Here is an 18234-nt window from a genome sequence, read left to right on the forward strand (position 1 = left end):
TAGATTACAACTAGACAATTAGTCAGTTTTTCGCCGTTCATCGGTTTGTGGAACCCCAACTCATGTGCTTCATCTTTATTAGCAATTCAGATTGCATCTTCCTTGTTCTTGTGAGTTGCTTCGATTGCTTGCAGGAACAATAACCCTCATGGTAAGGTCGATCGCGTGTGAGCGTGGTTGATAACAACAGTCGTGCGGGTGTAACGAATTGTGAGGTGACAATCTGCGGGTTGAAAGCCTCCAAGCGTCAACGTCCTCACGACGAAATCAATCGAACCTATCGGAAGATCGGGCCGCTGTTCTCATCACGTGGTACCAGAGCCTCAGTTGCCCGATAGGTAACTTTGTATCCTCTTTTGTTAGATTAAATTTGCCATCGTCCTAGAATCCAGAAAATTAGCCCAAAAAAAATTCATCGTCTTCCGCTGTCCTACAATTTTCAGTTTGGTTTGCTTTTCTGAATTTTAGTCCCTCGTTGTGTCGTTGTGTTTGTCGTGTCTAGGTCTTGTTCTTGGTCTCTAGTTTCAAGTTTTGCTGCCGTTAACTTCTGCCTCTGATAAGTGCTTCATGTTCGTGCGAATTATTGTTCATACGGAGATAGAGGAAAGCCGAATCATAGCAAGCTAGTTTGTCTTGTCTAGTCAATAGCACTGAACGGAAAGGAAATTTTGCCTTTTTTTTATTGCTGATTTCGAGCAGCAAGTGCCAAGACCGTTTTGCTACGCTGGCTCGGTTCTGCTAAGTTGTAGCTTTCAAGCATTATAAATTCCAAAGCCGAAAGCTTATTTGTTCTATAGCGCGGCTGCTAGTTTATTGCCAGCGGTGAGTTTGCTTAGTGCAGAAAATCTATTTGCGTATTGGAGAGTGTTTATTTGTCTAGTGCAACAGTTTCCGGTGCAGAAGCTTTGTAGTTCGATCTCAAGTTGTAATTTATCTCTTGCGGCACTTTCTGTCATATAAAAAAAAGAAAAGGAAAAGAGCAAAAGGCAAAGAGGTGCAGAAAAAGTGAAGAAAAAAGAAAAAGCCGCACCAAAAGAAAAGAAGATAAAAAAAACAGAAACAGAAGTGCTTGCATCCTTTGAGTTCTTGAGCTGAGTTGGATTTCTGCTTGCTTGAACTAGGACGAGTTTAGGCTGGCGGCATAGACTAGCTTGGGACTACTTTTCAGTCTTGCAATTTCTGAATTGAACTATTGCTAATCCTTGCTACCATATATTGTGCCTATCCAAGCTCCACATACTTTTGGCCCTCAGATTTGGATCCTCGCATTTGCCTCCATCGCGGTCATACATCCCACCTTCTCCGGTCATACCACCTGCTGCAATTTGGTAAGAAATTCATAAGAGCTTGGTAAGATGCTTGAGAGTGTGTAATTCCACCTTCACCTCCACAACCCAGTAGTCGATAGGGATAATATATATATATATATATATATATATATATATATATATATATATATATATATATATATATATATATTTGTGTCTCTTGTTTGCTACTAACCATGGCAGGTAAAACATTCGAGGTGGAGATGCGGGAATTCATGAGGAGTTATGGACGTAAGATCGATGAACTGGTTGAGAGTGCGAACAATCAAACTGAGAAGACGGACGAGATGCAACAATTACTTCAGAGCCATGAGACCCGACTTCATCATGTGGATGAAGCATTAGGTTCTGCTAACCGTATTATTGTTAATTTCACTGATAGGTTGAACAGGATGGAGACGCGCATTCCAGAGCAGCCCCCAATGCAACATGGTATTCATGGCGACAATGGCCATCTTCAAGGTGCAGCCCATGAACATGAAGAGTCCATCGCTGATGATGAAATTTTGAGGCAAGAGTGTGACGCCTTTGATGCACGACAAAGGAACCGATTGAACTTCAACCGTCAAGGTATGAGAGGTAACAATTTTCAGCAACATAATACATGTGGTAATGATGATCCATTTGCTAAAGTTAAGTTTACCATACCATCTTTTTCGGGCACTTATGATGCTGAAATATATCTAGATTGGGAGATGACGGTGGAACAAAAATTTAATGCTCACCTAGTTCCTGAAGTGCATAGAGTTAGGCAAGCCACTAGTGAGTTTAAATACTTTGCTATCATTTGGTGGAATAGGGTATGCAATGATGGGTTATCGCCTACTACATGGGATGCTTTAAAGGTGGCTATGCGTAATAGATTTGTTCCACCATCTTTTAGACGTGATTTGCGTAAGAAATTACGGCGCTTAAACCAAGGCAATAGGTCAGTAGATGAATATTATCAGGAGCTACAAATTGGTATGTTACGTTGTGATATTGTTGAGGATGAAGAGGCTGCTTTGGCACGCTTTTATGGAGGGTTGAGATGTGAAATTCAGGACATAGTAGATTACAAAGAATATGATAATATTCCTAGATTGTTCCAACTTGCATGTTTGGCAGAAAAAGAATTGCAGGGACGATAACAGAGGCCAAAGAACAATTTTGGAAGAACGTCTACACCAAGATCAACGCCGGGGCAAGTTAAAACCATTCCACCTTCTGCTACACGGTCTGTTGCCCCCTCCTCGAGTAGGGCACGTTCAGCAGGACCTACTACACCGTCACATGCAACTGAGGTAAGTAAATCTACTAGTGTGCAGGCCCCCGCTAAGAGTTCTTCTTCGGTTGCTTCCACGGGCCGTACAACTGGGATTGTTTGCCACCGATGCAAGGGAATGGGCCATGTCATGAAGGACTACCCAAGTCAGCGCGCGTACATTGCAACAGAAGATGGTGGTTATGTAAGTGCTAGTGATATTGAGGATGAATATGTACTGGCTGCTAACATTGCAGGTGAAGGAGACGAGACAGAAAATGATGCTGATGATGGAGAAGAACAAGTAGCTGCTGTTGATACAGGGAGATACGTGAGCCTTGTTGTACAACGAGTTCTAAGTGTACAAATGGGGAAAGGAGAGCAAAATTAGCGGCACAACTTGTTTCAATCCAGATTTCTTGTGAAGGAGAGAGCTTGCAGAGTCATCATTGATGGAGGTAGCTACAACAACCTTGCCAGTTCCGAGATGGTCGAGAAGCTTGTCTTGACCACACAGCCACACCCACGCCCCTACTACATCCATTGGTTCAATTCGTGTGGTAAGTTGAAGGTAAACAAAGTTGTGAGAGTACAATTTTCGGCTGGTAATTATAAAGACAGTGCAGACTTTGATGTAGTGCCTATGCAAGCATGCTCTTTGTTGCTAGGTAGGCCTTGGATATATGATAATGATGTTTTGCACCATGGTAGAGCTAATACCTACTCATTCTCACATAAGGGTAAGAAGATTAAGTTGTTGCCTATGACACCCGCTGAAATTTTGAAAGATGAAGTAGAACGTGCTGAAAATGAAAGAAAATGCAATGATAACAAATCTGAAAATCAGGTTGTAGCTAAAAATGTTTTTCCCCTTCAACATGAGAACAAAAATACACATGCTAGGAAAGACACCATTAAGTTGAAGGGTGCTGCCATGTTAGCTACTAAATCTGAAATTTCTGATTTATTAGCACATAATTCATTTTGTTATGCTTTGATTTGCAAAGAGGCCTTGTTTACACTTGAGGATATGCCTCCCTCTTTGCCTCCTGCTGTTGCTAACCTTTTGCAGGAGTATGCTGATGTGTTTCCAAGTGAAATACCCCCGGGACTGCCACCTTTGAGAGGAATTGAGCATCAAATTGACTTGATTCCGGGAGCTACTTTGCCAAACCGAGCTGCATATAGGACCAAACCAGAAGAGACTAAGGAGATTCAACGACAGGTCCAAGATTTATTAGACCGAGGGTACGTACGAGAAAGTCTTAGTCCATGTGTTGTTCCTGTTATTTTGGTTCCTAAGAAAGATGGTAGTTGGCGAATGTGTGTTGATTGTAGAGCCATTAATAATATCACAATTAGGTATCGTCATCCTATTCCTAGGCTAGACGACATGCTTGATGAGTTGAGTGGTGCTATAATTTTCACTAAAATTGACTTGCGGAGTGGATACCACCAAATTAGAATGAAACTTGGAGATGAATGGAAGACCGCATTTAAGACTAAGTTTGGGTTGTATGAGTGGTTAGTGATGCCTTTTGGGTTAACTAATGCACCTAGTACCTTCATACGATTAATGAACGAAGTTTTACGTGCTTTTATTGGAAAATTTGTGGTGGTTTATTTTGATGATATCTTGATTTATAGCAAGTCACATGATCTACATTTTGATCACATACGTGCTGTTTTTAATGCTTTAAGAGATGCACGTTTGTTTGGTAACCTTGAGAAGTGCACATTTTGCACCGATCGAGTTGCGTTTCTTGGTTATATTGTGACACCACAGGGAATTGAGGTGGATGAGGCAAAGATTGAAGCCATCCAAAGCTGGCCGACGCCTACTACTGTGTCACAGGTGCGGAGCTTCCATGGCCTTGCTGGATTCTATCATCGTTTTGTACGGGATTTCAGTACCATTGCCGCACCATTGAATGAATTGACAAAGAAAGGAGTGCCTTTCCAATGGGGTCCTGCACAAGTGAAGGCATTCAACCTTTTGACAGAGAAGCTCACTCAAGCACCACTACTCCAACTCCCTGATTTTGGTAAGACTTTTGAAATTGAATGTGATGCTAGTGGAATTGGGATAGGTGGTGTATTGATTCAAGAAGGTAAGCCTGTTGCATATTTTAGTGAGAAATTAAATGGGCCTAGTCTTAATTACTCTACTTATGATAAGGAATTATATGCTTTAGTTCGTGTTCTTGAAACATGACAACATTATTTATGGCCCAAGGAATTTGTTATACATTCGGATCATGAATCACTTAAACATATTAGAAGTCAAGCAAAATTGAATAGACGTCATGCTAAATGGGTAGAATTTGTTGAGTCATTTCCTTATGTGATTAAACACAAGAAAGGTAAAGAAAATGTCATTGCTGATGCCTTATCTAGACGATATACCATGTTGTCCCAATTGGATCATAGAATTTTGGGTTTGGAGACAATAAAAGATTTGTATGCTACTGATTTGGACTTTAAAGAAGTGATAGAACATTGTAAAGAAGGAAGAGAATGGAATAAATATGTGTTGAATGATGGTTTGCTCTATCGTGCTAACAAGCTATGCGTTCCAGCTAGCTCTGTTCGTCTTTTGTTGTTGCAAGAGGCACATGGAGGAGGTTTGATGGCGCATTTTGGAGCAAAGAAGACCGAAGATGTGCTGGCCGCCCACTTCTTTTGGCCAAAGATGAGACGTGACGTCGAGCGCTACGTGTCACGCTGCACTACTTGCAATAAAGCTAAGTCTCGCTTAAATCCACATGGTCTTTATATGCCTCTTCCTGTTCCTAGTGTACCTTGGGAGGATATTTCTATAGACTTTGTTTTAGGGTTGCCTAGAACAAAGAGGGGGAGGGATAGTATTTTTGTGGTTGTGGATCATTTTTCAAAAATGGCACATTTTATACCTTGTCACAAGAGCGATGATGCTACAAACATAGCTGATTTATTTTTCAGGAAAATTATTCGCCTACATGGAGTGCCCAATACCATTGTCTCAGATCGCGATGCGAAATTTTTGAGTCACTTTTGGAGGTCACTTTGGAATAAATTGGGAATGAAGCTACTGTTTTCTACTACATGTCATCCCCAAACTGATGGACAAACGGAGGTCGTTAACCGTACGTTATCTACCATGTTGCGGGCTATTTTGAAGAAAAACTTGAAGTTGTGGGAAGAGTGTTTACCTCATATAGAGTTTGCTTACAATAGGTCCGTCCACTCCACCACCAAGGTAAGTCCGTTTCAGGTTGTATATAGTTTTAATCCACGTGCTCCTATTGATTTGCTACCTTTGCCTACTTCTGAAAAGTTGAATTTTGATGCTAAGACACGTGCTGAACTGATTCTTAAAATGCATGAATTAACTAAAGAAAATATTGAGAAGAGGAATGAAAAATATCGTGCTTATGGTAGCCAGGGTAGGAAACATTTAACTTTTGAACCGGGTGATCTTGTTTGGATACAATTGCGTAAAGATCATTTTCCCGAGTTGAGGAAATCTAAATTGATGCCTCGAGCTGATGGTCCTTTTAAAATACTCGAGAAGATTAATGATAATGCATATAAGCTTGAGTTGCCTGCAGATTTCGGGGTTAGTCCCACATTTAACGTTTCAGACTTAAAGCCGTATGTGGGAGAAGAAGATGAGATTGAGTCGAGGACGACTCCAATTCAAGAGGGGGAGGATGATGAGGACATCACTCCTTCGGTTACACGCACCACAAATATTCCTCCTCGCGCTGTTGTAATTCAAGGTCATTTGACAAGAGCTCGTGCACGAGAACTTAATTATCAGGTGAACTCGTTCCTCGCTTTCCATACAAATATTTCTAAGGATTGGATGCTACTAACTTATTGCGATGATTTTATTATCCTTAGGAACCTGAGAGAAGATCCATATAAGCACAAGTGTAACCGGAGGGCTACCGCGCATAAATCTAGTTCTGTCCCCAAGATCAATTCGGAATCGGAATTACAGATAGCACCAAATTCAAACAACCATAACTCTTGATTCCGAAAGGTGGTCGAGGCCCATGAGTACTGGTTGGAAAGCTCGCAGAGTCTACTTTCATACGGATCCGACCTCGTCTCCAAATACCTTCTGTGTTGTCTGGAATCGGCAAAACAAGTCGCATTGCTCTTCCAGTCCGAATCAGTTTGGACCTTGGGCCTTGGAATTGAGTTGTATTCGAGCTCCATCAGTTGTGGCCGAATCCTTTCTCCTCCTTGCTTATAAATAGATAGCCGCCCCCTCTTCTAGGGTTTGGGTTTGGCTTAGATTACAACTAGACAATTAGTCAGTTTTTCACCGTTCATCGGTTTGTGGAACCCCAACTCGTGTGCTTCATCTTTATTAGCAATTCAGATTGCATCTTCCTTGTTCTTGTGAGTTGCTTCGATTGCTTGCAGGAACAATTACCCTCGTGGTAAGGTCGATCGCGTGCGAGCGTGGTTGATAACGACAGTCGTGCGGGTGTAACGAATTGTGAGGTGACAATCTGCGGGTTGAAAGCCTCCAAGCGTCAACGTCCTCACGACGAAATCAATCGAACCTATCGGAAGATCGGGCCGCTGTTCTCATCAAACTACAGGAAGACAGGAGGGGTAACATCAAATGAGGAAAAGATCATATACATGAAGCAGAAGGGGGTAGTCAACATGCTAAAACTTGACCCCCTTCGGGAAAGAAAAGAAAACAAAAGATAGCCCATGACAGAGCTACACCTTCGAGGCATCCGCGCATGGCTCTGACGGGGCAACAGTGCCAGACAAAGAACCTCTAGAGGGCCACAAAGCGCCCGTAGGCTTCGGGTGAAGGACTAGACCTCCTGACGAAGAACCGGGGCGAAGGCCCCCCGAGGCACCCAAAGTCGCCTGACCGGCCATGTAGCGCAACGTCACGCTCCGGCCATGCTTCGCCCATACACCATGGTGGAAGCTCTCCAGGGCTGCGCAAATCTCCGCCGGAGGTGCCTCTGGCAGAAAGCCCTCGACCATGGAGTCCGACACCTGCTGCTCCAGTGCTTTGAGGGGACCAACCCCTTCTTGGTGAAGTAGGGTCAGCTGAAGCGCAGCAGCAACATGGGCGCTGGACCTCGTGTAGACCTCCGTGGCTCTAACCATGACCTTCGCAACAGACCAAAACCAGAAGAGCGGCATAACCAACGCCTCCAAGTTGGAGGGTAGTGGCGAATACTAAGCCCCAAGGCCGCTCAAAGCATCAGAGGTAATCTGGGCCACCTCCGACGCAAGTACCGTTAATTGCTGGCACTCCAAACGCAGTACCCCCTTCGATGCCCGAGCCTCCTCCAGCTCTTATTGCATATTACCCACTACCACCCGAAGGGTGTCAACGTTGCCTTCGGTGGACACACGGGCTGCATTGGCCACATCGACAAACTCCCTCGCCTCCCGGAGGTCATCGGCAGCCTTCCGCGCCTCAGCCTCCAGATGCTCACGAAGCGCCATCTCCTCCTGAAGATGACCCTCCGCAGACTCCGCCCGCTTTCGGGCCTCTTCTGAGGCCTGGCAAAGGCCCTCAACCTTGTCACGGACCGCGGCAAATGCCTGGTGCCCCCCACCTCCCAATGGCCTCGTAAAAATTACTTGCTACAAGGTACAACAGAAGAAGGAAAAGGACAGAATGAGCTACTCAAAACCCAACACCGGGCCCGACAAATTGTAACCAATACTACTGACCTGAAGAGCCACCACTACCAACCGCGCCTCCAGTTCCTCCAAAGGACACTGGGCCAACGATCACTCGACCTCTCCACTCCGGAGAAGAGAGGAGGCCGCAGCGAAGGCCCTTTACTCCTTCGGACGTAGCACGAAGTCGTCCAGGGTCAAGACCCCGAGGAGGCCCCCCTTGACCGAAACATGATATGGCTAACGAAGCAAACCATGCCCCACCTAGTTCGTCTGAACCTCTTATAGGAAGGCCCGTAACGTCCTCAACGTCCAAACTGACGATACCAAAATCATAGTCCACAGAGGCTACGCCTTTCCATCAACTCTGGCCATCATCCGTAATATCCGGGGAGGCCCGACCCTTCCCTCGGTCATCACCGCCAAACAGGCCCTCACCTCCGAACTGGTCGCTCACACTCTCAACCCGCCTCAAGCGCTTCTTGCAAACCAGGGGCACCTCCGATGACTCAGCCGTTGGACAGGTATGCAAGCCTCCGGAGGCAGAAGGCCGCCGGGCCTGGAGTGTCCTCACACGGATTGGGGGGGGGGGGCTGCAGGCGCTCGCTTTCCAACAGCCTTAGGCTCTGGTGGATCCTGTGCCAGAGCCCCCACTCTGAGATAAAAGCAGACAAGGTTGTAGTGCTCCTAGCTTCGTGCTAGGGCCACCCATCGCTCTCGCTCTGCAAGAGTAGGGGGCCCAAGATCACCTCTGCGATCTCCACCGCACGCTCCAGTGGGAGGCAGCTCTCTAGAAGAAAAAGATGGCTCACATCGGCAGATCAAAAACCAAACTACAAGGGGAACTCACCAGCACTAACGGGCGTGCTGGAGTACACCTTCGGCCACTCTTCCGCACCGAGCTCAAAAATGCAATTCCAGCCTGTCTGAAGGGGTTGAATGTGCAACATGGTGAACTCCTCCACGAGGTCACGCATGCTCATCTTTTCGGTCACCCTCCGGAGAAGGGCCAGCTGTGAGACAAACTGGTCGTTCGTGATCTCCGTCTTCAGCTCCGGAACATACACAATATCCTAGTTCGTGGAGCGAGGGGCGATGCAGGGTTGGCATTGTAGTAGAACCACCGCTGCAACCAGCCAGTATACCACTGACCATTAATAGCCTTTGCCAGGAAGGCATCGCAATACTGCAGTCATTTCTCGAATTTGACACTCCTGAAGCTAAGGGGCCTCTTTGTCCCCTTGACCTTGATCAGCTTCGGTTGGCACTTGACAAAGTGGATGGACGCAAAGAAATCCACCCTCCCTTCACACCCCTCCGCCCGCATGGCCCACTCAAAGGTGGCCAGGTGGGCAATGGCGTTGGCGTGGAGCGTGGAAGCTCCAAGTAGAAGTGGCGGAGCATCTCCACAAGCAGCGGCACTGAGGCAAAACCCAAGCCCACCTCGAAGAAGGCCTCAAACACCACGACCTCATGGGCTAGAGGCTTCGGGACCTCCTCGCCTAGTGGAGGCCAAGCGACAGCTCTGGAGGGACTCTTCCCCTCCCTAACCATCCGGTTGAGCTCCTCGTCACCGATGACAGATGCCCCCAGTGCGATGGTTTTCTAGGGATGAATTTTGCTGCCATGCCGGAGCTCCACCCCTGACGGTGGTCCTGCCAATGATGGGAAATCCGACGCCACCTGAGGGTCCCCCACTGCAACTACTCTGGCGATCTCACTCGCCGCTTGAGTTTCGGCCCCACCCGGGGTACTCGATCCAGCCATACGAACCGCAGGAGGATGGCAAAAGGCGCTGGATTACAAGAGAGAGGAAGAGCAGGGATCAAAGGACGACTCGCGCAAAGCAAAAGATGCTGAAGATAGAGGCAGATGACAATGACGAGTTGGCAAAAGGCTCGCTGTGGGCAATCCCTCTCCTTCTACTAATAAGTGGCAACTTGCCCCCCTAGGCGGCAGGCGCATGCCCAGTCCTTTCGTCTGCCAGGCATGGGGGAGCGAAACCGACCCCCATAATCCCCCAACGACAAGACGCCATGCATCCCATGCCCACTTGACAGGGTAGGATCGTAACTTTCCCCAGGGCGCATTCAATGCCCCCTATCACCGACGTCATCCAACGTATCATCCCAGTCACCCGGGTCAAACCTTCCAAGACAAGCCAAGCAATACTTGGACCGTGAGCCATCAACCACAAGCTAGGGACCGCTCGGAGGCCCTGCTCCAAAGGAACCACGGGCCCGACCGCTCTGCTGGCCGCCCTCGCGAGGGGCTACTGTTGGGGGTTGTTGTGAAGGACCCCCCGACGGCCCATTGGTTTAACCAGCCCAGCCTCCTGAAGCCTCAGCCTCCCAAAGCCCCAGCCTTCCGGAGTCCTACCCCCCGAAGGCTCAGCCTCCCAAAGGCTTAGTCTCCCGAAGCCTCGGCCTCCCGAAACCCCGGCCTTCCAGAGTCCTATCTCCCGAAGGCTCAGCCTCCCAAAGGCTTGGTCTCCCAAAGGCTTGGTCTCCCGAAGCCTTGGCCTCCCGAAGCCCCAGCCTTCCAGAGCCCCGAGAAAGATCTGCCAGAAGGGGAGCACCGGTCATACTTTTCTTGCAAGGAGGTGACCGGTATTAAATGCATAGGCTGGTGGACGCCGCTCTAACACCCCGGCTATCCTGACACCCCTAACAGTGCGGCGCCGGGCCACAGTTGGCGACCGGCTTGCCCCTTTCAAGGGGCAGGCACCACGATAATTACTACGGTGGATATTTATCCCCCAGGAAGGGTAGATAGTAGTTATCCGGGATAAGGCACATAATTCGATCAGATCCTAGATATTTGTATATCATGATAACTTGTAGGCCAACCTACGTATGGACCTATAAATAGGAGCCCTGGTTGCCTGGGCTATGGGCGGACAAGCTACACAGCAGAAAGACATAGAGGTGAAAACACATCAAGTCACGCTGTGATACTCCTCCCAGATCGATCCATTTTGTCCACCATCAATACATTAGTGGTGTTCCTTCCTCTCAAACTTCGTCTCCAAACTTGAGTCTCCTCCTTAAAACAAACTCTCACCATACTTGCTGGGGCAAGATGAACTCTTGCTCCAACACCTGCAAGCCAGGAAAGAAGTCCCTCGAGTGATGGGTAAGAATCATGTTCGAAAGAGCAAATGCTTCAGCACGCGTGCAATGCAAGCACAAAAAATAACCAATCTGGTAACACACAAGAATGAATAGCATACCGCACATGTCATGCAAGTGTGCGAAGAGTAAACACTTCAGCATGTAAAAATGAGTTATCATGCGAAGGGTAAATTCCTGCATGGGAGAAAGAAATGGCCCCTCAAGTGGACCATAAAACCCTGCATATACTTGCGAAGGGTAAAACCAAATACTATGGTGCATATGTAATGGAAGGGCGGGTAAGATAGTCTTCACCATATATGCAAACCAATTTGGTGCATTAATGCAGATCATTGGCTAGCGAAGCTAAGGCGACTCCGTTGCACTTATGTTATACACGTATGTGAAAAGTAAATGCTTTGGCATTCATGTGAAGGGTAAACGATTCAGTGCATATGCAATGGAAGCATGAGGAAAGTAGACATATGCGGAGAATACACAATCTGATGCATATGTAATGCAGTTACACATAAAGTAAACACTTCAGCTTATAGATGTAATAACCGCTAATGCAAGGAGTAAGTACTTGCATATGCATATTAAAAGGAATAAGTACTCTAGTGCATAAGAAAAATAAATACTTCATGCTATAACGCGATGCACCTATGCAAAATTTAAGCTTCGGCATGTTTATATTATGAGCGCATATCAGATGTGAAATAACCCAGTATGTTAATGCAAATCTGTAATAGTAAATCCCACAAGGTGCGCAATATTTTTGCAGCGAACATTATTCACCTGGCCAGTCTAGTTGTTGGGGCCATGCGGAGTCCCATCGCGTGAGGAGAAGACATGGCCCCATACGTGAAGGCCCGTGAAGCGAGGTGAAGACGTGGCCCAGCTTGCGAAGGCCCCTGGAAAAGGCGTGACCTAGCGTGAGAAGGGATGCAGGGACCCCTTGCCTGCACATGCGCAGGTGAAGACGCAGGCACGAAGGTCAGCGAAGGTCACCGGGTGAAGGCTTATCGCGCAACACAAAGATGCGGCCCAGCGCGCGAAGGGATGCAGAGACCCTTGCTCGCGTGTGTGCAAGTGTAGGTGAGAAGGTCAGCGGGCGAAGGCTTATCACGCAATGCGAAGACGCGACCCAGCGCGCGAAGGAATGCAGAGACCCTTGCCCGCACTTGTGCAAGTGTAGGTGCGAATGTCAGCGAAGGTCGGTGGGTGAAGGCTTATCGCGCGACACGAAGACGTGAAGACCTATGGCGAAAGCCTGATGTGCGAAGTTCTCGTACACGCGTGCGAAGGTTCGTGTTTCTGTAGGATTGTTAGGCAAAGTTCTAGTAAAATGGGTGCAAAATCGAAGTGTCTCTCGTGCTGACCGGTTCATGGAGTCTCATGGCTTCAGCCATTTAGAGCTTTGCGTCGTATGTGGCCATGAAGCTTGCCAAGATTTAGCTGAAGGACCATTCCTTTCTTTGCGCTCGGCTTCACAAGCGAGCAGGTGTGTTAAGCTTGTGGCTCTGCTCGCTCAGCCACTTCTACTTGCAGGTGTTATTGTAGCAGCGAATTCTAGTGCTTGATGCTTCATGTTTGAAGGCGTTGAACAAGCAGCGCTAACGATTCAAACTATGAGATACATAAGCGTACACAAACCAGCATTTTAGCAACAAACTAGCTTTCCATCAACATCATGCGGATTATACGGTGATCAATGAAATAGTTATCACCTAGTGGCACACCTGCTAAATGAGTAACCAGTTCCAGGTTCGAAGCCTACTAGTGAAAAACTCTCTTTTGCAAAGCCTGCAGGTACATTTTGCAAAAAAATATGGTACATCAAAGGATATATAGCTGGTTCGAGGCCTATGCGTGTTGATGCTCCCGAATTCCCTTATGCGAAGGGTTAGCTCTTGTGCGAAGGCCCAAGCTGCCGTGCAGAGCCATTCATCTCGCGAAGGCTCACATGCGGAGACGATGCCTTCCTGTCCGAAGACCCATGCTCGGGGGCGAAGGCTGCGTGTCTGAAGGCCCATGCGCGAAGGCAAAGACCGGTGAAGGCCCAAGCGCGGGGTGAAGGCCATGTGTCGGAAGGTACATGCGCAAAGCCCGGCAAAGGTCCACGCGCGGAGAGGAGGCCCCAGGAAGGTCCACGTGAGGGCAATGCTCTCTGTTCGAAGGCCTACAATAGCGGTGTCCGGCGAAGGCTCACTTGCTCTCTTTGGAATCGGGTCCCTACGATCGGCGGCAACTGTTGGAATTATTTACTGCTACAGTACCGAAGCGGTTCAATCCGGGCAAAGAGAGAGGAGTGGAGGTGGGAGGAATCAACCCCTACCCTTGACCCCTTGTGTCCTTTATATAGATGGGGGGAGGTAAAACTTTCTTTGCATCCCTTAGTGGGGTAAAATTTTTACAAAGAGACCATTGGGCCTTTGCATGCGCTACTTTGCTACATGGGCTCATTTGTAGTCCTGGCTCTTCCCCCAACAATATCTAATGATAAAAAATAGGTCAACAACTAGGATTATATAATCACCCTAAAAACAGAATAACAATCATATTATTAATTTCTCAGAACAGCCAGCATATTTCTAATATCATATTGGTCTAGGCCTCAGCACACTACCAGGGCGTCCATCCATTGTAGCTCCTATAGCACACCTATGCCAGGTACGTCAGCCCTGGCACTAAACCCGCCTCGTGTGAAGACTAAAGACATCTAGCGTTTGCCTTAGCAGATTCTAGTTACTGGCTGAAAAATTCGCGTTGCCTCCTTATCTGAGGATTCAAGCTCTCTAGCACCTCTCTTCCCCAACCCCAGTAGCTTCCTCCTCAACCCCACCGACGAACTTGCTGCTTCAGTCCTCCTCTGCACCAACACGTGCTCCAGCAAGATCTAGTAGCTGCACCATTCCCCCCCCCCCCCCACTGAGCAGAATAGCGAAAGTCCCACCACCATGCGAAAATCCACATGCACGCACCATCGTTTAGCCATCCTAGCCGCATCGAAGCTCGGGGAAGCTTCTTTGAGGTCTTCTTTGTCAAATTCCACCTTTGATTCACCGAATCCCCACCAAATTCGAGCTCGGACGCACCTTTCTTCCCCCTCCTCTGCACCAACATTTGCTCCAACGAGATCCTTGCTGTCACTGTGAACCTCGCCACCCATTTTCCCCATCCTCCTGTGCCTCCGTTCCTCTTCTCCACACATGGCCAAACAACCATGTCACCATGGCCGTCGTCAGCTATGCACCAATCACTACTAGCTCAGCTAATGCCTCAACTTGGAGCTCTGCACTATGTTGAAATTTTCGATGCCATGTCGCGCCGACCAATCATGACCTTTGTTTGAGCTTGCCCTTGGCCGAGGTCAATTTTGACCAGGTCAACAGGACCCTTAACCCCACTCTACATCTTTATCTTATCACCTCTTCCCTTGGCTAGTCTTCCTCCCTGACTCGACGCCTCGTATCCACGTGCACGTGCTCACCGTCGTTGTCGCTCGATGACCAATGAACCTACAGCAACCTCACGCCTAGTACGTTCAAATTCGGCCGGCCAGTTGCCGGACCGAGGAGCCACTGCTAGAGAGCCCCTCTTCCCCGGCCCGTCTTCCTTCCGGCTCTCTCACACCCGTCATCCAATCAAAACATGCACACAAAGCGGTGCGCGAGCGCACCTCTCTTTGTAGTTACCCGAGTCTAGCTAGCATTCGTATCGGTCTCACAACAACCACGATATACAATAAAGAAGAAAAAACTGGATCCACGTCGCTTGAAACTAGGTTCGCTTGCAAGATCCGAGACAGATCACATCAGGTCAGCTCTCTATCACACGCGGAGATTCAAACCATGTCACCAGCAGCAATAAACAACAGCATCATACCAATTACTAAGCAGATGCAAATTAGTACGAGTGATTATTGATTAAGCCATCAATCAACCGGTTAAAAAATTTAAAATTAATAAATCCCGTACGTTGCCCTCGCGATGGGAGTGGGCTCCTATGCGTGCGGCTGCCAGGGCGGGCCCCCGACCGGGCGCTCTAGTTGGCGCACGTTTTGTTTTACCGCCTGGTCGTTACGCGGACTGGGAGACCGGAGGAGCCGAGCGCGTCCGCGTCTGGAGGCCCCACCCGCCAGCCTTACGCGCCGGAGCCTATATAGAGGCTCGGGAGAGACGAGTGAGCTCACTCTCACAGCGAACCAGAATTCAAAAGGAGCACAGCCGAACAGACGGAAACAGGGGAAGGAGAGCAACAAACAGAAGGAGCCATGGACGTGGAGATGGGCGACAGCTTCGAGTTCTACTGGGAGACGCAGCACTACCTCGAGTGCGAAGAGCTCGTCCGCAGGTTCGTACGCCGCGCCGCCGATCAATCTCCCACCATTGCTGTGGGATTGACAGGGAAAGACTAAGAGGGTTTACTTGCCATTGTTGTAGCATGTACGTGGGCGGCGGCGCGTGCGAGGACTCCACGTCCTACTACGATTCCAACTCGCCTGACGGCTCCTACTCGTCGTCAGCAGCGCCGGCGGGGGTGACTGCAGCGACCGCGGCTGGGGCGGGCGCGGGCGGTGCAACGGGGGCGAACAAGAACATCCTCATGGAGCGCGACCGCCGCCGCAAGCTCAACGAGAAGCTCTACGCGCTCCGCAGCGTCGTGCCCAACATTACCAAGGTGAGTGAGCTCAGGCCTGTCTGGAATGATCGCCGGAGCTATCGGTCATCGATGCATGAACTTGCACTGACGGCGAGCGTTCTCTATGCAGATGGACAAGGCGTCGATCGTCAAGGACGCGATCGAGTACATCGAGCGGTTGCAGGCGGAGGAGCGGCAGGTACTACAGGAGGTGCGCGCGCTCGAAGACGCCTCCGGAGCGGCGGGAGGCGCGGAGGACAACTATCACTACGACGAGGGCCTCCTCGTGCCGGCGGAACGAAGGAAGAAGATGAAGCGCGCAGAGTCCGTGCCGTCCATCACCCACGGGAACGGCGCCTCACCGCCGGTCGAGTTCCTTGAGCTGCGCGTGTCGGAGGCTGGCGACCGCGTGCTGGTGGTGAGCGTGACGTGCAGCAAGCGCCGCTACGCCATGGCCCGGGTGTGCCGCGCCATCGAGGAGCTCCGGCTCAGGGTCATCACCGCCAACATCACCTCCGTCGCCGGGTGCCTCATGCACACCGTCTTCGTCGAGGTACGTCCGGTCGCCGTCGCCTCTGGCGGCAACAACTCTTTAATTCGCTCGCTTGATTCAGTTCAATCGGATTGCTCTGTTTTTTCCATTCGGAGTTCTCGAGTCATTGGGATGACATGGGCGTGCTGACGTCACGGACCGTAGCTTTTGTAGGTGTGACCCTAAGATTTGACTTTTACTATGACCCAGTTACTGCAGTTTTAGCTCCACTTTCTATTTCCTCTTTTATGTAGTGCTGTAGAAAGTTGAGTTAAAAGATCCTCGTCCTGTTCCAATTTCGGCGTCCTACGTGGACGAACACCACGTCACTCGCACAAAAGGCACAGAGCGCGAATAGTAAAGGTTTCGACGATGTTTTGCCGCTGCGTAATCACATGATAATTAACTCTTTCGTTTGCGAATCACGTGCTAATTAGTCAGCCCGAATCCTTTGGCACGAGCGCGCAACGCGGGGGCAAATCGATCCGCATGAGGTTCAGCTGCAGAATTGGGTGGAGAAGAAACGGGAGCAGAGGATCAAATCACGTGCGCGGGGAAGAGTTTGAAAACGACACTCACGTGCTGCAAACGCTCTGATCTTTTCTTTCCCCGCATGAAGTAGACCACCACCACAACGACATTGTTTTCCACATGTCGCGGTTGGTTTCTTTTGTATGCCACGCACGAATTGCACGTGCTTGTGTTGTTAGGCCAGCACAAACTTCCGTTCTATCATTTGAGACGTCCTTTTCTCTTGATTTTTTCATATGTAAAAAGTGATATGATTAGCGTGTTGTTACTTGGAAATGCTTAGGATATGAACGCATGACATGTGGGTTTCATTTCCAGCGTCAATTTTTTTTCAGAAATTAAAAGAACTTTTGCATCGGGCTCGGATTTGTTGACTCAACCAAATTCTCTTTCTTTTCAGGTTGATCAAATGGATCATATCCAGATGAAGGAGATGATCGAGGATGCTCTCTCCCAGCTCGACACCGCTACACGCTGCCCCACAAGTTCGATGAGTTATTAGGAGTGAGGAGGATAATAATTATTATGAAACAAAGTTCAGCCCTTGCTTTGTCAGGATCTAGTTCGCCGCCAGCTCAGCACCTTCTTAACAAAGATATTTTGTGTTGCTATATGCTGCCCCTTTTTAACACCCCATGTGTACATGGGAGGTGGTTGTTTTGCTACGAGGCAGCAGTTCATGAGGGCTTACATAGTAGGCTAAAGTAAGTTTGGACTTCATGTGATAGGTCTCACGGTCATCGCATATGTTAATGAACTATAAGATATGTATGGTAATGAATAACAAGGGCACTCACCTTATTGGAACACAGCTATGTTTTTCAATTGTGACCGATGTACAATTTTTTGTCGCTAGACGATTTTGTCTTCCTATATAATTTGTTTACTCTTATTAGAGGGACACGGATCGGATTTAACAGTGACTGGTCCGGAGAAGATATATTGTGTTGCTGTATGTTGTCTCTTTTTTTTTTCAACACCCCTTTTGTGTACATGGGAGGTGATTGTTTTGCTACAAGGCAGCATTACAAGAGGGCTTAGGTAGTAGACTGAGCAAGTTTTTACTTCACATGTGATTGGTCTTGATCGGGTCCATGACATATATGTTTTGGAACTATCACACGAGCATGGTAATGAATAACAAGGGGACTCGTATTACTGGAACAACTATGTTTTCCAATTGCAACA

The 18234-nt window shown here is 48.4% G+C and overlaps 1 protein-coding gene across 1 annotated transcript; it reads left to right on the forward strand.

Moving 5' to 3' along the window:
- Positions 1 to 14657: 14657 nt before the first annotated feature.
- LOC133924000 (transcription factor BHLH6-like) lies at positions 14658 to 17855 on the forward strand. The gene is made up of 4 exons (XM_062369344.1): positions 14658 to 15695; positions 15785 to 16022; positions 16114 to 16536; positions 17447 to 17855. The coding sequence occupies exons 1-4, from the start codon at positions 15616 to 15618 to the stop codon at positions 17546 to 17548; spliced, it is 843 nt and encodes a 280-aa protein (XP_062225328.1). The 5' UTR covers positions 14658 to 15615; the 3' UTR covers positions 17549 to 17855.
- The last annotated feature ends 379 nt before the right edge of the window (positions 17856 to 18234 follow it).

This window comes from Phragmites australis, chromosome 7, assembly GCF_958298935.1.
Source record: "Phragmites australis chromosome 7, lpPhrAust1.1, whole genome shotgun sequence".
Taxonomy (NCBI): Eukaryota; Viridiplantae; Streptophyta; class Magnoliopsida; order Poales; family Poaceae; genus Phragmites; species Phragmites australis.